Below are 19,885 nucleotides of genomic sequence, written 5' to 3'. Positions count from 1 at the left end.
AAGTGGAAAAGTTATAGACAATGTTAAGAGTTTCAAGAGACATAACAGTTATGATCAATTATTTTATTAAGCAAATAATTTGTTGATCCAAAACTAATTACAGTAATAAAACGTATGCCAACAAAAATGCCATTGTGGAGTATAAGGAGATTGTGGGGTATTTAGGAAATGCCATTTTAAATTTAAATATTATAATTTAGATCAAACTGATTATGTTAATTAATTTACACTACATCATCTTATCTGGCAATTTGTATAGACTATAAATATAAATATTGTCAATGCCCCTGTTACTAGAATATTTAATCTATTAAATTACGAAATGTATGATACGTACTAGAAAAACCAGTTTAAATTATACAGGAACAGAAACGGTTGCATTTATAGAAGGAATGAAATGACCGTTTTTGGCCTTTGACTTTCTATCTCTTCTGACCTCTATCACTATAATTTAATGATTTATGATGTTTTAATTTTATGACTTTTCACATCTTTATTTTATCTATATAAAAAGAATAGAATTGTAGGCCGATTACATACCAAACCTTTCTCCCTCTCTTTCTTATGCCCTATACATTTTAAGAGCACTGTATTACTCAAGCTCTATCAAGTTCGTTAGTGCTTAAAAGTTTTGAGATGCTTTTACACACTCGGAGGAAGTCGTCTACGTGAACAACGCGTTTATCCGAGAGCATTAGTCGTTACACGAGTATCATGGAAAGATGGTTTTCCACAACTAGACTTATAGTTTGAATTTTTGGTATTTTTATTTTATAGATTATTTTGATGATATATATTCGAGGTCTCGTCACAAAATTGTTGCTAATGGTTATGGAAAGGTCAAATAAAGGTATTTCCTATTAATTATTGTTTTAGTGTTTAGACCAATAGTAATAATAATTGGTTTCTTGATTTGTTCATTTACTAATTGGTTTCTTGATTGTTCATTATTTTTTGTCATCGGTAATTCGTCCATCACACTATTCAATTTTATATTTTGGTTAGCATGTTATCAAGTATCATATTATTTTTGTTGTTGACGATGATGTTGATCTTTAGGTATGTTTTAATATATATTTATGGATTATTTTGATTACATATATTCAGAATTTATCCCATAATCGTGGTTAATGATAAAATGAAGTTACTTATTGATTATTTTTTGCTATTTAGACCAATAGTAGTAATAATTGGTCTTATAAACAAAATCTCCAAATAAATTTACAAGTGTAATGAAATAAAGATTCAATTTTTCCCCCTAGACTTTAATTTCAATCTATCATTATAAACATGCATACAAAATTCTCAAGAATATTAACAAGGCAGGATCTTCCTTTGATTTGAATAAATTTTTAAAATACTAAAAAATAATATTTTTTTAATATGAATACTAAAATTTAACATATATCAAAATCATATTTTGAGTTTAAATGTCCCACCATTGTTATAATTGAATTCACTAATTTAATCCAATTTGTTGTGAAATATAAAAAATCAAAAATATTCTATACAATATTTATATTAAACATAATTTTCTTTATTAATAAATTTATTGAATGAGTTTAAACAAATGATATTTTAACTTGGTTTTGCACATGTCAATCATGCCCCATTGCATATATATGTCAATAATTTTTTGTTTTCTTTCATTAAACAATAAAGTATATATCGAATACATATCTAAAACCCAAAAATAGAATAAGTGATCAACAAAGTAAAACTGAACTGGGGCGGAGGAGAATTTTATTAATATTTGGCTCATTTGTTGGTCATGATGAATATATTTTAAAGTTAAGGGTTTAGGATTTAGGTTTCAAAGTTTGGGTTTTTAGTGTATAGGGTCACTATATTGAAATGAAATGAATCTCGACTAGGAAGTGTCTCACCAGTGCAATATTAAATTATTGCAAAGTAAACTTGCTCGTGCAGTTATAACTCAACAGTTAATTCGTATTTTCACATAATTAAAATGCTTTTTAATTTTAAGTCTGATATTTAAATGTCAAGACTGTTTATTAAAATGTCAACACAAATATGTGTCGAAATTTTAATGTGATTGTATTGACATTTTTAAGAACAGTTAGCATTTAAACACACTCTTGTGGCTATGTGAGGTTAATGTGATTGAAAAAGTATAATCCAAAATAAGAGGATGTCGAATATTTTTTTGTTTATACATAATAAAATAAATACGGAGAAATTAAAATGACCCGTGTATCGCACGGGCGTGATACTAGTTAGATTTAACTGGGAGAGGTCCCAAGATTGATTTTTTAATATCACGATGCTTAGCTCCAAGTAATAACGTTATTAATAACAGTTATGAAACGTGATACTTCTGCTGCTAATTATGCAGCTACTTCCAGCGATGTCGAAATTGAAAAAATACCCCGCACACGTCCCAATCATCAAAACACACACAAGTTCAACTAGCCTACCTTGTACTCCCACCCTAGCCACTACCATTATCTCCCCCTAATTCGACCCAACCCAACCCATCCCATTATCTTCGGATTCTTATTGGGTCAACCCTATAAGAACTCAAATCCTGAACGTGCGTGTTCGTGTCGTGTTAATTTCGTGCGGATTCATGTCGGAATAAAAATTACCAGTCCGACCCTATCTGTCACCTGTGCTATGTAATAACTGCCGATTTTCAATTCAAAGCGTCGCAACCACACTTAATTATGCATGTCTACCTTTATCCGGAGCGGATATTCTACTCTAACAATGGTACACCATTTCTACTTCAACACTCATAATAAATAAAATAATCTTATAAACATATAAGGCCATCCGCAATGGGCGGACGATGGCACGCCCGATGGCGCGCATCGTCCGCGCCATTCATCGTCCGCCCCCACTGTGGGTGTGTGGCATAGGCCGCGGACGATAGTCGCGGCCTATGCTTCGGGCGCGACTTAAACCGCGGACGATGGTCATCGTCCGCGCCATCGTCCGCTCCATTGCGGACGTCGCGGACGATGGTCGCGAACGATGGCCATCGTCCGCCCCATTGTGAAGGCCGCGGACGATGGCACGCGGACGATGGCACGCGGTTTCGTTTTTTTATAAATAGCGTTCATTTGTAACATTTCATTTCGCACGATTTCATCTTCGAAACTTACATTTACATAATTACTACGAAATGGATTCAAGCCCCAATAGCCCTACGTTTAGCCCGACTTAGTTTTTTTCTTTTTTTAGTTGAATGGTGTAATTTTTTTTTATTAAAACTTCACCGCTTGTTATTTAGTCGTTTTTTTTACTCGTTACGTGTTATTTGAAAACAATTAAATTAATTAAACAAAACAACAAAATGATGATGTGGCGCGTCATATGACGCGTCTTAAGGCGCCCCACTGCAGGTGGAGAAGGATGAGGATAAAAATGCTGACGTGACGCGCCATAGGGCGTGCCTTAGCGCGCCCCACTGCCGATGGTCTAAGGGATGGTGAGATTATTTTATTTGGTTATGAGTGTGGCTTAGGAATGTGCACCATGGTTGAAGTAGGAGATCCACTTCGACCTTTATCCCGTTTCCTTTCCAAAAATAACAAAACAAAATTGATAAAGAAAAAATCCTACTGCTATTCTTCTTCCACCGCTTCCAAGGAACCTCCTACACACTGGAAGAAATTCGATTTGGTGAAACCACGCATCTGAGGTCAAACCCCAATCTGCAAATTTCCATAAATTTATTTTAAAATTCACAATTTTTACTTGAGAGTAATCAACCATGGCGATCGCCCAATCTAACATGAATCCGGCGATCCACCTAGCAGCCACCACATTCCGTCACCACCACCGCCTCCTCCAATTCCGCCACTGTTTTGTCTCTCCGAGAATTGCTTCCTTCCGCCGCCTCTCGCTCGTGTCTGCGAGAGTTAGAGCGTTCTCCACCAACGAGACTCAGCCAGCCGATGTCGATAAGCTCCCCAACAAACCTCCGATATGCACCGCCGACGAGCTCCATTACGTCACGGTCAATAACTCGCCCTGGAAGCTCGCGCTCTGGCGCTATAGCCCGTCGCCGCAGGTACTCGTCGTCATTTTGTTGCGTGCACTGAAAATTGGTGTTGGTGGCTTGTTTAGAGTGGGCGAGCTCCTGCATACATATAGTCGATCCACGATTTAATTTCTAAGCAGATTATACTTGGTTTAAGATAGTAGGCAGAAAGTGCGGCTGAAGTATTTCAGATTTTGATTGCAAATTGACCTTGAAGTAGAGAATTCCATGTTGAATCCTGGAAATTGCTATATGTAGAATTTCGACAGTTATTGTCTTTTTGTTAGTAATATACTTATTGAATACGGAAGAGATTAGCAGTCTTATTATGGAATTTAAGTTCAAGTTAATTTTATATTGAAGCAGGCTCCACCGAGAAATCATCCGCTGCTGCTGTTATCCGGTGTGGGAACAAATGCCATTGGATATGATCTTTCTCCTGGGGTTAGTTTGATTCTCTTTCGTGCATCAACATTACATATCAGTGTGGACATGTGTATAGCTAAGTGTTAGTTAGATATGGATATTGTGTATGCAGATTTTGGAAAATGTACTCATGAAGATTTTATCTTTGAACTGTGATACAATGAAATGGTTTCAGTTGAATGAAAAGTCTGCATCTGTAAAACCTTCATTTTGATTTTGTAGATGAACACACCAATCTATTAAGGGGAATGCTTATGAGGTTGAAATATAGACAATGCTGATATGCCCATCGATACCCTGAAATCTAAATGGAACAACTATTTAATATGAGTAGGCAGAATTCATTATCATCTCCATTAGCTATTATCAAACATCATATACGGACTTAGTGTTATACTCCCTCCGTCCCATTAAATATGCAACATTTGCTTTTCGGCACAGGATTTTATGTAGTCTTGTTTTGTGAGTTAATGAAGAGAGAGTAAAGTAAGAGAGAAGAAAAAGTAGAGAGAGTATTGTTTCCATTTTTAGAAACGTTTCATTTTTATTGGGACAGACCAAAAAGGAAAATGTTTCATTTTTAATGGGACAGAGGGAGTACTAGTTTATTATTAAGAAGGGGGATGCATGTATTTTGAAAATAAAGGAAGAAAAGAAAGGAAAACTAATGCCTTTACTTTTGAAAAAAAACATTATTGCAGTCTTCATTTGCCCGATATATGTGTGGCCAAGGATTTGACACCTGGGTACTAGAAGTTCGGGGGGCAGGATTGAGTACCCAAGGGTCGGATTTCAAGGATGTAGAGAAGTCAGCTCATGCAATATCTGAACAAATGGAAGCTGCTGCAGAGAATATGACTAATGCTACCTCCGTGCAGAGTAAGACTTCTCGTGCAACATCAGAACAAATGGAAGCTGCTGCAGATAATACTAATGGTGCTCCTGCCAACCAGCAATCAACCTCAGCGCTGAGCACGGATAAAACTGAGATTTCTGTTGTAAATGAAGAACTAAATGGGCTTGCTACAGCATGGGATGAATCGAGACTGGTAACAGAATTGACAGAAACCTTTACACGTTTGTCCGAAAGACTTTCTGGCTTTCTTAGTGAAAGTCAATCAAAAATCATGTCAGCGAAATTTTTTGACCAAGTATCAGATCTTTTGGAGGGCTCATTTATATATGACCGTTTTAGTGAAGTAAGGAAGAACCTTTTAAGTTTGCTGGAGAGGAGGCAAAAATCTGGTGTTGCTAGCCAGATTAGGGATCTAAGTCAAAAGCTAGTTGATATCATTGATGAAGCTCAGCGTTCAGTTTCGCCTCCACTTTTTGATCTTTCAGAGCGTCTGAGAACAACTTTACAAGATCTCGAGAATCAGTTGGACTTGATTGTCCAATATGACTGGGACTTCGATCATTACCTGGAAGAGGATGTTCCCGCTGCGGTGAGGTGACATTCTGATATTGTTTCTTTAGTTACTATTTCCTTTTTTCTTGTTTTAAAAAAAATCTTTCTATGTTTCTCCTGTCGCCTATTTCACAGATGGAATACATAAGGGCCCAAAGCAAACCAAAGGATGGCCGGATACTTGCTATTGGTCACTCCATGGGGGGAATTTTACTATATGCCATGCTAGCACGTTACAGTAAGTTAGATTCCTGCATAGATGATGCATGATGTATATTCTGACTTCAATAACTACAGAGATACTCTCAAGCTCAACTGCTTGCAATATATATGGTTTGTCAATCAATCTCAGTTGTAAAAGCACCATGGCTCTATGCATCTTCATGAGTATAGGAAACGTGACTGTTTTAGTATGGAGGATTATTCACTTGGGTGATAATCCCAAGTGAATAATCCCTTCATTGGTACTGTCTAAAGTTGTGGGTAGTTAGTTGACGCAATGCTTTTTTTTTCCTTTTATTTGTGTAGATTTTTGAAATGTCTGACAATTTGATACCTTCATATTTAATCCTATAACATAATTATGTTAGACACATTTTTGTTGTTGGTGTTGCGATAAAAATATTTATCAGCTACTGTTTTAAAAGGTTCGGAAGGAAGAGATCCTGGATTAGCTGCCGTGGTGACATTGGCCTCATCACTTGACTACACATCATCTAAATCATCTCTCAAACTTCTTATTCCTCTTGTAAGTAGCATTTTTTTTAATCGGATGTTAAATGCTATCTCATCCTCTTTTTAAAATACCTTACACTGTGCTGTAGGCTGATCCTGCTCAGGCTCTGAATGTGCCTGTTGTTCCTCTAGGCGCATTACTATCTGCAGCTTATCCTCTCACGTCTAGTCCGCCTTATGTCTTATCATGGATGAATGACTTGATATCAGCCCAGGACATGATGCACCCTGAGCTGTTAAAGAAGCTCGTTCTCAACAACTTTTGTGAGTCACTGTAACTCTTACAAAGTTCTCTTTTACATTATAAGTTATTAAAATGCCCTTGTGAACTATTCTTCTTGCCCTTAGTTAGATGCTTCTACAAACACTAGGCTTGTATTGACTTTCTTGTTTATATTGCAAGAGATGCTTCCTTTTAAAAAAACCAAACACAAACTAGGCCTTGGAAGCTGGTACAACAATAACTTTTTTTAGTGCACATGGTTATTATTGGTTCTTTCTGTGAAATTCTTGAAAGCACTTCACTAAAAGGATAATACCAAGCAGAAAATTTTCAACCTTCTCAATGGAATTTCGTTGCTGCTGGCAGGTACTATTCCAGCAAAACTATTATTGCAGTTAACCACTGCTTTTAAAGAAGGAGGGCTCCGTAATAGAAACGGTACATTTTTTTACAAGGATCATCTACCTAACAGCGAGGTTCCTGTATTAGCGCTTGCTGGAGACCGTGACTTGATCTGTCCACCAGAAGCTGTATACGGTTAGCTTATTATCCTGTCAGACATAGCATACTTGCCACATACTTATACTTACACCAGTCAGTATAATTCAGAGACCGTGAAGACCATTCCTGAGCACTTAGTCACCTATAAAGTATTTGGAGAACCTAATGGTCCACATTATGCTCATTACGATCTGGTGGGAGGACGACTGGTTTGTATTATAACTCTGCCCTCTTCACTTGATCTTTAGGTGCCTTTCTCATAGGTCCATGACTTGGGTTTGATTGCTTAAAATTTTACTACCTAATGCCTGCAGGCTGTGGAACAAATATACCCCTGTATAATCCAATTTCTAAGCCGTTATGACTCGAATCAGTAGTCGAAAGCAAACTTTACGTTCTCTGGCACACAGTATATGATCTTTCCAGCAGTCATTGGTTCTGGTGGTGGGGCAGAGTTAACTTAACCGTGCCAGTGAGCTTTCCTAGCATCCCGCTACATCACCATCTCACGATTCATGAAGTTACACTGCATTTTCACGACGTAGGGGTGTGGGGAATGCCATTACTTCTAGACGATTCTGAACCTTTTAGACTCAAGCTATGCAGCTTTTGTTGTGGTTTGCTTTCTAGTTTGTGATGATGCTTTTAATTCCTACCTTCAAAATCAGTACTTGATTTCTGTTTCCCTTTTGGGCGACAAGTGTAAACTAGAATGGAGCATGAGATGTCTGTAAATGATGCCCATCTTTTATATTTATGATGATATTATGTAAATCTAAAACTCGAAGCCTTCAACAAGTGTTGTGGAGATTATTTTCTAGAGTACTATATTTATGTGGCTGAAAAATGGAGTAGTATTGAATTTTCATGATGTAGGGAACAGAGCTCTGCTTAATAAAGCATTACAAGAGGCAACCCCAGAGCTTGGACCACGATCTCATGCTCCTATCTAGAGTGCCAGAACCACACAAGTAAAAAGTCGTGGAAAAAGGTGAGATTTTTAGCCCCACAATTTCGAAAAAAGGCAAAAAAATGGCTTATTTTACTTGGACAGGGCAGCAGATTTGCAGACAGGGCATGCATTCTTCTGTAGAAGCCACTGCTTTATGCATTCCACGTGATGATGATGGCCACATTTGAGTATTCCTATTTCATCATCTACCTTGCATCTCTCCTGCATGATTTTAACATTAATACGAATATCCCACTCGTAGAGGAGGGGGAAAAAGCAGAGAGTTTACCTGGCAAATGCTGCACTCCCAATCTTTGTTGATATGTTTGAATTTCTTTAGACAATTGGATATCTCTGCTTCCTGCAACCCGGTGCCTACGTACCCAATTCTGTCTCCCAAATTAAGTAGCTCCTGTTGTTGCAAAGTTTAATACTAGGAATTGGAAGGGTGAGAGATTAGGGTACAAACAGGAATCAAGAGTTTCTGTAATAGCACCTCGTACGACATATCATCCACGTCGAGCCTCCAGTGTTGATATCGGTCGTGTTGCCGGAGTGTTCTCCCCGGAAGCAGCGCTTGCCGGTTCATCAGCATCTGCATTGGTCATTACAATATCAATAGAAATTTACAATGCAGTTTTTAGAGCCAAATTTACCTCTATGAATTCTTCAGAAGAACGATGAGTAGTTCGTGGCCCAATCCCAATCTGAAATTCAGCTGCATCAACATCATTTCTTCTTGCTTCTCGAGAATGCTAAAACAACAAAAACACCCACTTTCCAGCTTGATCACAAATCACTCCCAGACAAAATCAAAGTTACTACAAAGCAGCATTACATTGTACCTTTCTGTGTGGTGCAGCTCGAGGTGCAACATCCGAAGCAATACCGATTCCTGGCGACGTGCAACACATGTTGACATGAGGAAGATCAACAACAACATTATCCAGATTCCTTCGATTATGCAAAGGTTTTCTCTTCTGATTTCTTGCACCCTTAGCCTCCCACTCAGCCGCTGATCTTATGATCGCCGGCGTCGTCTCCGCCGCTTTACACCCCAGTCCTTTAAGCTTGACAAACATGAACATCTTCTTCTTTGATGGGATTCTTGATTCAGCTCCATTGGTTGCTGCAAACGAGTTCTGTTGTTGTTTTTCCTTTTCTTGTTTTCTGCATCTCTTGTGCTCTTTTTTCACTTGAGGCATAATTCACATTAACTAGCCTCTGTAGTGTTTTGATACTAGAGAGTGAAATGAGGAGAGAGTAAATGTTTTATGGGAAAATTTGAACTAAAGGAGGTCTTTGAAAGGAAACAGACAATCTTGATTTTTGGAGGTGGTAGGGAGAATCAGAGAAAAGTGGTGTTCATACATGTCTACCTTATGCAATGACTTTTTGTTGAATGTTTTAGCTTTTGTAATGACAACACAAACACTCTTGTCCTTCAATTGTTAAACATATTTTCTTTTATGTCCATCTCCGTACTACACTTTGTCCCATACAAGTACTAGTAGTATTTATTTATTCAAGATACTACGAGTTCATAATTTTTATAAAAATCAAAAGGTGGATCTTTTTAAGATTATAATCCTCCCTCCGTGACCAATATTTTTTCATTTCAAGTCTTTGGTAAAATTTTCTAATTGTTATACTATTATTTAAAAAAAATTATCAATTTTTTTATATATAAAAGGACTTCAATCACTTTTTTTTTTCCTCTATCACTCATATTTATTTTATTGATTTTGTATAAAAATTCATATTGTCCATGACTAAGATTATTGGTAGTACGGAGTAGTATAGTAGATGGAGGGAAGGGAGGGAGTATGAGTTTTAGATTGTTAAAAAAATTACTATTTCAGAGAAATTAAATTCGTATAGCTGGTGTTTGTGATGACTGATGAGAAACATTTATAGAGTAGGTGGCATTGCCACACCATGCGTGTGAAGATGCATTGCAATCGCCGGTGCTGATTATGAAGAAAAAATGCACCTAAGTTTTTAGTATATTCGATAAATCTTTTTCAGCGACATACTCATTCAAATATTCTAATTGTGTCTACTCCACATCTTTTTTCTTAAAAGCTAATTTGACTAAACAGTTCAAAAGGTCTCTCATCATTTTTGTTGTTGGTGGATTTAGAGGTGGAGGTAATGACATTAAGCAGCGTTTAAATAATTGTATTTTAATTGATCAAATGGGAAAAAAATTAGGATTGTTTCTTGGGCAGGCCACTTTCTTATTGGGCTTTATTAATATAAAAGGTTGTCGGCCACCTAGCGTCGCCACAAGGCCCACGAGACTGGACTTTTTTTTCCATATGTAGTTCTTCTTTTATAAATATATACTTATAAATATATTTTATTATTGCCAAAGTAATAACAGGGTTTGCTTGGATTAAGTGCCAAATATATTGCCAAGTTAAACATATTCTTATTGCCAAAGTAATAGTACTTTAGGACTTCAGATTTTCAACTCACATCACAAAGTCACACTTGGAAGTAACACATTCCTATGCTATTCACTCAACATAATAAAAAATCATGCATGTTATTGTGTCCATTCAGACCAATCTCAATCAAGAATCACATTTGAATATATACAATGAGAAAATTAGTAAAATAAGGTACAAATGAATTGCCAAGCTAAGAGATAAAGTTAAGCGACAATCCTAGCCTCAAAAGACTAGCTCATGCTAGATGGTAAAGAACAAGATAATACTAACAAAAATATGCTCATGAGCTTAAGGTTTTAAAAATTAAAAAACACAAAAGTGTGACTTCTTATTTGGTTATTTTCACTTGTTTTTATTAAGATACGAATTCGTATAATGGTTTTCCATATATATACCACCACCATGATGACTCAAAATCTCAACTTATTGCTTTCTTTGGAGGAGCATCTTGCCAACTGAACTGCGCTTCATCGTCCCGTTATTTTCCGGGTTGAAGGTTGACGTTTTTCACAGTGTCGTCGACAAGCCGGCCCCAACTTTCCGGCCAACTATGTCCCCCAAGATCGTAGTTGATTGTTTAGTACGAGAGTTACATTGGTAGACATAATCTTATGGTATGCTAATGAAACAGATGATGCTTATTCTAGACATGAGTGTCCCCCCTCATTAAAATTGGTCCAAGACATGGATTATCTACCCCATCACCACTTTCTCACCTATTTATCTTTGCTTGCCCAACCAATCCCCATCTTATCCACGATAACTCCAACCATTAACTACATCCATCCATACAAAAATATAAGCTCCAATTACATCATAATAAAATCCCAAAAACAATAAATTTGTGGGGCTGCATCTACTAGTGCAACGCCACATCAAGGCGTCGAACTGGGCTCACGTATTAGATATTAAACTGATATCAATAGATACTAATTCCCATTAGTTCCCTCAATATGTGACAACTCATGAACTTTATTTCATTAAAAAAAATAAGTCTCTCTCTCTCACTGCTGCAGTTGAGTAGAACTTGTCCGAATCTTGAAACATGCTACAGCAATTTGCAGCACAGGAAATGCTCTGCGCCAAACACCGTGACGTGCCCGGCGACAATGCGTCACGTGTCGTGCTGCGATGTACAAGGGAGAGGTGGAGTTTTGTAGCAATATGGGGATGCAAGAATACAAGAATCTCACACATCTCTTACCCCTTAATACAAATACTGATATGTGTTGCTGAATTTAGAGCCCATCACCTGTCCTTTTCCTTGCAATTTTGTCCAAACACAATACATGTTGAGAATGTCAGAATTTCACTACTACTACCTATATCATTGGTCATGGGATAAAGCCTCCCTTGTCTTCCTTTTGTCCCCTCCACTCTTTTTCTCATATATACGTACTTCCATTTTTAACTTTCATTTCATATATCCTTTCATTTTTTTAATTTTAATTCTAGTTTTCTATATGGATTCAAGCTACCTTCTAAATCATGCAGCTCTTTCCTCCTATCTTGGAAAAGAAGATTCTAGCATCATCGATTTGGGGCTGAGCTTGCGCATTGTGCAGCCCCATCCTGCTTGCTACTCTCATAATTCCCATGGTAGGAGCACTTCATTAATCACTTATTATTAATTTCATTCTTTTTATAGAATTACTTAATCATGTTTTGCTTCGCCAACTTTGAGTTTTTTACTGAGAATGTAGATATCAATAAAATAATGATGAGTCAGCTCGCATGCTTAATAGGCACATAAAGTAAACATTTTTCTTGAATTTGAGATTTTTAAAAAGAAAACATAGGTCGTGGACATTTTTAGTCTAGCGCTCGAAGTTGAGACGTACTATTATATTAAAAATGTGGGTGATTGATAAATGTAGAGAATTACGAGATGTTGATGGAGTGGCCGAAAAAGAGTGAGGATTTGCAGTCAAAGGAAAATTGTGAGGAGGAATGTGAAGGGATTGAAAGCAAACAGAGATGGAGTTATGTGAAGGTTAATATGGATGGAGTGGTGGTTGGGAGGAAAGTTTGCCTTCTCCACAACATGGACTATTTTACCCTCGCCCTTCAACTCGAAGACATGTTTGGTACGTCACGTTTTCACCAAATGTAAGAGAGACGAGAGAATAAAGTATGAGATACGACGTTAAACAACTTGTGTTGTTTAATCTACAGGGAAACAATCCATGTCTGGATTGAGGCTGTTTCAATCAGATTCGCCGTTTTCATTGTTTTATAAGGATAAAAATGAGCAGTGGAGGAAGGTTGGAGATGTTCCATGGAAGTAAGAAAATTAATTCAGATAATAATGTTGATTTATAAATGAAATTAATTATGTTTTTGAAGTGTTAATTAATGTGTGTGGTTGAACAGGGAGTTCGTGGAGGGGGTGAAGAGGCTGAGAATTGCATGCAAGGATGAAACTACTCGCCTTTCTTCTTCTTCTTCTTCTTCTTCTTCGTCATCTCCATTCTTCAACACTCTCTGACTTGATTAAACTATGCTGTAATATTTCACTAAAGTGTTGTACTACTAACTATCTAATGTCAACTCTCGCCATTGATGACTATGGAGTTTAGATTTACCTACGTGGACTTGGACGGTCTTCATTTAATTTTTTTTATGATTTATCTTTATTTGTCTTAAGGTATATTTCATTTCGCGTTTTATATATTGATGTATGGTATGGCTATCTTTTTTGTAGTGATGAATTTTGAAGTATCTGTTTTAAGACCTGAGAAAATGAATTTATCCTTTTTTTTGGGGATATTAACCAGGTGTGTGATAGGGTTTAAGGTCCTATCTCAGATTGTATGCAAGATGTTTGAAGAATTGCCCCAGTGGAGGTGCTGGGAATTATGGACGAGAACTAGGGTTGAGACAATAGGCAATTTGTATTACTTATTTCTCAAGACTCGATCTATAGGAATTCTATAATATATAGAATTCCCCCTACTTGATTCGGACTTACGATTCGGGAAAGAATCAAGAAGAAAACCCGAAAAGATTTGACTCTATCTAATTAAGCAAAAAAAAAACGTTATTTAAGGAAACACAATAATATCTCTAGAAGCAAAAATAAAGCAAATAAAATCTTCTAATTATCTTGGCACGAAATCGTTGTACTTGCTGGGCCGAGGCGCGTTGCGCTTCGGGCGTTCCTCCCTTGGCGGAACTAACTTCTTCGCGGTCTTGGTCTTGATATTGGGCTCGTTAGTTTGGGCTCCAGCCTGCTCCGCCCTCGGCGACGGCCCTTCTTCCGTGCGTACTCCTTCCTCCAACGTTGAGTCCCTATCAACTCCCCCATCGACGAGAGCCACCTTGTCCTCAAGGTGAAGATCAGGAAAGTGTTCCCTAAGCAAAGCAGCTGATTCCCATGATCGTGTAACGCCGCCATCTGAAGACCAACCAACCGACCACTGCTCCTGTGGAATGCCGTTCACCAACACTGTGCGGGACTCAGAGGCGCAAATTGGGGTGTCATAGGGATCGCTTCGCCGGAAAGAAGCCGGCAAGTTCATCGTCGCCGAAATAAATGGCACGAATTTCTTCAACAAAGAAACGTGAAAAACATTATGGATCCTGCTTTCTGCTGGTAAGCGCAGACGATACGCCACTTTGCCCACACGCTCGGTGATCTCGTAGGGACCAAAATAGCGCCGAGCCAGCTTGTTTGATAATGGTTTGCTGACAGAAAGCTGGCGGTACGGCTGGAGCTTCAGTAACACGCGGTCGCCCACGTTAAACTCGATGTCCCGACGATGGCGATTAGCATATTCCGCCATAGAATCCTGCGCACGGGCAATGCGCCTCTTCAAGGTCTGTAGCGTCTCCTGCCTCTCGGTCAGCAATTCTTCCACTGCCGTGTTGTGCGACGGTCGTGGGTAAGTCGCAAAAAGGTTGGGTGGCTCCCGCCCATACAACGCTTGGAAAGGGGACATTCCTATGCTCGCGTTCACGCTACAGTTAAGTGCTAACTCCGCCCAGGGAAGCAGCGCGAACCACCTTGCGGGGCGATCAAAGGTGAAAGCCCGCAAGTACTGCTCCAAAGCTCTATTAGTAACCTCCGATTGGCCGTCGGTTTGGGGGTGATAGGCCGTCGTAAACTGCAACTTGGTGCCACTAAGCTTCAACAGATCATCCCAAAATTCACTCATGAAAATGGAGTCGCGGTCGGATAATAACTTAGCAGGAAAACCATGTAATTTTACCACCGTGTCAACAAATAGCCGGGCCACGCGGGGGGCATCGAAGCCCGGTTTCAGCGCGCCGAAGTGGGCGTATTTCGACAATCGGTCAACGACCACCATGACAGCCGTATATCCCTGCGAAGGAGGAAGTCCAACAATGAAATCCATGGATGCCGCCTCCCACACCATACCGGGAATAGGCAATGGTTGAATAAGGCCGTTGGGCTTATCTCGCACATATTTTGTTGCTTGACAAGTGAAGCAGGCCGCCACATACTCACGCACGTCGCGACGGAGGCCCGGCCAATAGAAAACAGCGGACACACGAGCGAGGGTCCTGCGCTCTCCGGGGTGGCCGGCGGCAGGCGAGTCGTGACACTCACCGAGGATAGCTGTCCGTGTAAGAGAATCTCGGCTGAGGTACAACCGCCTTTTGAAATATAGCAATCCGTCCACGACCGAGATGTTAGGCGGGGCGATGCCGGCAGTAAACGCCTGGTGCAAAGCTAGCAGATCCGGAAGCTGCTCATTCTCGCGCCGAATCGTCTCTATAACCGCTGGAATTGGGCGAGCATACAACGAAAATAACTGTGCCGCGGAATCTGTGTTGTCATCATCGCGGCGGGACAAGGCGTCTGCCACTTTATTTGATGCTCCCGACTTGTACTCAATCGTAAATTTAAACCCCATGAGTTTGCGGACATAAAATTGTTGATCTGGTGTTTGCACTACTTGAGAGAGAAGGTCCTTTAAACTCCGCTGATCACTGCGAATTATGAACTCCCGACCCAACAGATATTGCCGCCATTTCTGTACCGCTTCAACAATAGCGTAAAGTTCTTTATGGTATATAGACGCGATGCGACGACGCGGTCCCAACTTCTTACTAAAGTAGGCAACGGGGTGCCCCTGCTGCATAAGCACCGCCCCGATGCCGAAGTCGGAAGCATACGTTTCAATCACAAAAGGCAAGGAAAAATCTGGAAGACGGAGGACTGGGGTGGAGCTCATTGCCTCCTTGAGGGCTGTGAAACTTGCCGCTGCTGCCTCACTCCAAATAAAGGAGTCTTTCTTGAGCAGTTCCGTCAGAGGGGCTGCAATAACCGAATAATTTTGCACAAATCGTTGATAGTACCCTGTGAGCCCGAGAAAACCTCGCAGACGTCTGATATTGGTTGGCGTCGGCCAAACCATCATGGCCTCGATTTTTGCTGGGTCGACCCGCAACTCTCCAGCAGATAGAATATGGCCCAGATAATCAATCGTCAACACACCAAATGCACATTTTGACTTCTTGATAAAGAATGAGTTTTCCCTGAGGATCGATAGAACCTCACGGAGGTGATGACTGTGCTCCTCTACAGAGTTGCTGTAGACCAATATATCATCAAAAAATACGATAACGAACTGACGAAGAAATGGTTTAAAGATACCGTTCATCGCCGCCTGGAAAGTGGACGGCGCATTTGTCAAGCCGAACGGCATTACTAAGAACTCAAAGTGGCCATCGTGAGTGCGAAAGGCCGTCTTGTGGATATCGTTGATATGCATCCTTATTTGGTGATACCCCGAACGAAGGTCCAGTTTTGAGAAAATCACTGCTGCATGAAGCTCATCAAATAGCTCGTCTGCGGTAGGTATAGAGAAGTGATCTGGAGTAGTTGCCGCGTTGAGGGCGCGGTAGTCCACACAGAACCGAAATGTGCCATCTTTCTTACGGACCAAGAGGACTGGCGAACTAAAAGGGCTTGTACTATTTTGTATAACCCCTTGAGAGAGCATCTCCTTCACTTGGCGCTCAATTTCTGCTTTCTGAAAATGCGGGTAGCGGTATGGTCGTACGTTGATGGGTTTGGTTGACTGAGGTATGTGTATTCGGTGATCCCAGCAGCGGGCAGGTGGTAAACCAGCTGGTACCTCAAACACATCAGCAAATTGAACCAGAACTGACGTCAGGGCGGGATCGATGGTTGTCTGGGGTGTGAGGTCCCCTGTCTGATCTGGACCCAGCGGAACGATCTCAAATAAATCCGACTCGCTATCGTGACTGATAAGCGAAAATAGGTTGTTGTAGGAGACTTGCCTGGGCGGTTTGTCCTCGCCTGTCAGAGTAACCCGTGACTGATTCCATAAAAATTCCATGGTTAGATGGCGGAAATCCAAAGCCACCTTGCCCAATTCCTGTAACCATTGGACGCCCAAAATGACGTCGGGGCCCTCGACCTGCAGTAGAAACAGATCGATGTCGAAGCAATTACCCTGCAGAGAAATAGGGGTGTTGAGGCTCACATAATCGCATCGCAACGAAGCACCATTGCCGACAAAAACCCGAAATGGAGAAATAGTATGCAATGAAAGACTTAGCTGTTCGGCGACGGCGGGTTTGATGAAATTATGTGTGCTGCCGCCATCGATCAGCACGGACACCGGAGCCTCATATATCATGCCAGTAATTCGGATTGAACGGGGTCGGAGCTTGGGTCCAATAACCAGAATGCGGGATACATCGCCCGAAATTACCATATTTTCAGCCTCCTCGCCGTCCAGAGGGTCCTCCATGTCATGCTCTGGGTCGCCCTCCTCATCCTCGCCCATAAGGGCATAAAACTTCTTGCTGCAAACGTGCGAACGCGAGTACGGTTCCGGGCAATACCAACACAGACCCCGTTTTGTGCGGTCCGCTCGCTCCGCCGCCGAAACGCGGACCACAGGATAATCAAATGGAGCTTGTGCTTCACGTTGTTGCTTCTGGTATGGATTTGGCAAGCGAACAAGATCAGGTTGCTTCGGGGAGGGGCTCTGAGGTTTCTGGTACTGTTTGCCATCGCGATGTTGCCAAGCCGAACGCGATCCAGATGACTGGCTGGTGTGAGAGGCCGTGTGACACGCAGCAAGTTGCTGCGCCAGAGAGATAGCATCGCTGAGGGATGCGGGACGTCGAATCAGTAATTCGTGCTTGAGGGGTGCGGACAACCCGGCGACAAATAACGATGTTAGAGTGTCATCGCCCACGTGGGTCACCTTCCGTAACAGTGGTTTGAACTCGGCTAGATATGACTCCAACGATCCCTTCTGGCGTAGGGTTGCCAAACGACCCACATAATCTTCATACAAATCGGGGTCGAAGCGCCGTTTGATGTCGAGCAAGAAGTCATCCCAACCTCGGTCCTTATTATTAGATTCCCACCACTCAAACCATTCCTCCGCCGCATCATCAAGAAGGAACTCCGTCAGATACAAACGGTCGGATAACGACGTGAAAGTATGATTATAAAATTTCTGAATTTTCTTGATCCACAAACCCACGCCATCACCATTGAATCGGGGTGGATCCATCTTCAACTTCGGCCAAGAGTCCTGATTAAACCCCACCGGCCTGATCGTGTGCGAGGGCGGTAATTTCCAGCCCCGGGGCGGCGTTGCCGACGACATATGCGTCGCGGCATCAGGGGGCTTTTTTCCCAGATTCTCGACGGCCGTTATCAGACGCGTCATGTGATCATCCATGCTCTTATTCCACTGTGTTTGTTGTCGTTCGAAGGCTTCCTGAGCGAAGCGGTTCGATTGGATCTTCTTTTCATCCCCGGCGATGCGGACTTTGATATCGAACATGGTCTGGCCCAATTCTTCAAGGGTGTAGGCAAGAGAAGGGTCTCCACCGGTGTTGACGTCGTCGGATGCCATGATAGGCTGAACAATGGTGGTGATGGTAAAAAAAAAACGGAGGAAGAGTAGCGCAATGAAGCACCAGTTGATAGGGTTTAAGGTCCTATCTCAGATTGTATGCAAGATGTTTGAAGAATTGCCCCAGTGGAGGTGCTGGGAATTATGGACGAGAACTAGGGTTGAGACAATAGGCAATTTGTATTACTTATTTCTCAAGACTCGATCTATAGGAATTCTATAATATATAGAATTCCCCCTACTTGATTCGGACTTACGATTCGGGAAAGAATCAAGAAGAAAACCCGAAAAGATTTGACTCTATCTAATTAAGCAAAAAAAAACGTTATTTAAGGAAACACAATAATATCTCTAGAAGCAAAAATAAAGCAAATAAAATCTTCTAATTATCTTGGCACGAAATCGTTGTACTTGCTGGGCCGAGGCGCGTTGCGCTTCGGGCGTTCCTCCCTTGGCGGAACTAACTTCTTCGCGGTCTTGGTCTTGATATTGGGCTCGTTAGTTTGGGCTCCAGCCTGCTCCGCCCTCGGCGACGGCCCTTCTTCCGTGCGTACTCCTTCCTCCAACGTTGAGTCCCTATCAGTGTGGCCTCGTATATGAACTCTTTCATGGAAAGGGGTGTAAATCGAGTTCTATTGGAATCACTGATCGATCCTATTTTCGATACGAGCATTCGAATCTGATTTTGACCATTATTAGTATACTCCCTCCGTCCCACGTTACTTGAGGCGTTTCTTTTCGGTACGAGATTTAAGAAAGTTGTGTTTATTGAGTTAAATAAAGTAGATGTGAGAATAAAGTAAAAGAAAGAAGAGATAGTAGAGTAAAAGAAAGAATAAAGTAGGTAAGATTAGATGTTTTGTTTTTAGTCAAAAAGAGAAATGACTCAAGTAACTTGGGACAACCCAAAATGGAATACGACTCAAGTAACTTGGGATGAAGGGAGTATTAGAGCATCGGTAATGCGGCGGGCCGGGCCGCAAGTCGCGAATCCCAGCCCGTCCCATGCGTTACACGGAGGAGAGTCACGGCCCAGGCCGGTCCCGGGGCCGCGTTCCCGGCCTGGCGAGCGTCCCGCGTCCCGGCCTGGGACGGCGTTGCACGGTGACGGGCCGCAACTGGAAAGTCCCGGCCCAGCGTTACACGCTCCTCGGGTCGGGCCGCAACCGATTTTTATTTTTTATTTTTTTAAATTCGAAATTTTTTTAAAATTTTATGTTTTTATGTTTTTTTAAAATTTTATGTTTTTATGTATTTTATTTTCAGTTTTAAAATTTATATGTAGTAATTTTGCAGTATTC

The 19,885-nt window shown here is 40.8% G+C and overlaps 3 protein-coding genes across 3 annotated transcripts; 2 read left to right on the top strand and 1 right to left on the bottom strand.

Moving 5' to 3' along the window:
• Positions 1-3,518: 3,518 nt before the first annotated feature.
• LOC121769327 lies at positions 3,519-8,130 on the top strand. Its single transcript, XM_042166100.1, has 9 exons — positions 3,519-4,039; positions 4,376-4,453; positions 5,137-5,880; positions 5,979-6,081; positions 6,491-6,591; positions 6,668-6,842; positions 7,168-7,338; positions 7,411-7,511; positions 7,617-8,130. The coding sequence occupies exons 1-9, from the start codon at positions 3,740-3,742 to the stop codon at positions 7,677-7,679; spliced, it is 1,836 nt and encodes a 611-aa protein (XP_042022034.1). The 5' UTR covers positions 3,519-3,739; the 3' UTR covers positions 7,680-8,130.
• A 2-nt stretch (positions 8,131-8,132) lies between these two features.
• LOC121769328 (E3 ubiquitin-protein ligase arkadia-A-like) lies at positions 8,133-9,620 on the bottom strand. Its single transcript, XM_042166101.1, has 5 exons — positions 9,100-9,620; positions 8,911-9,009; positions 8,751-8,849; positions 8,544-8,666; positions 8,133-8,476 (listed from the first exon to the last, which is right to left on the bottom strand). The coding sequence occupies exons 1-5, from the start codon at positions 9,457-9,459 to the stop codon at positions 8,345-8,347; spliced, it is 813 nt and encodes a 270-aa protein (XP_042022035.1). The 5' UTR covers positions 9,460-9,620; the 3' UTR covers positions 8,133-8,344.
• Positions 9,621-12,150: 2,530 nt separating this feature from the next.
• Positions 12,151-13,305, top strand: LOC121767986 (auxin-responsive protein IAA32-like). Its single transcript, XM_042164318.1, has 4 exons — positions 12,151-12,309; positions 12,588-12,797; positions 12,886-12,994; positions 13,084-13,305. Exons 1-4 carry the CDS (start codon positions 12,174-12,176, stop codon positions 13,196-13,198), a joined length of 570 nt encoding a protein of 189 aa, XP_042020252.1. The 5' UTR covers positions 12,151-12,173; the 3' UTR covers positions 13,199-13,305.
• Positions 13,306-19,885: the final 6,580 nt, after the last annotated feature.

The sequence above is a fragment of the Salvia splendens genome, chromosome 15 (genome assembly GCF_004379255.2).
Source record: "Salvia splendens isolate huo1 chromosome 15, SspV2, whole genome shotgun sequence".
Taxonomy (NCBI): Eukaryota; Viridiplantae; Streptophyta; class Magnoliopsida; order Lamiales; family Lamiaceae; genus Salvia; species Salvia splendens.
This window is presented reverse-complemented; position numbering and strand designations above follow the sequence as displayed.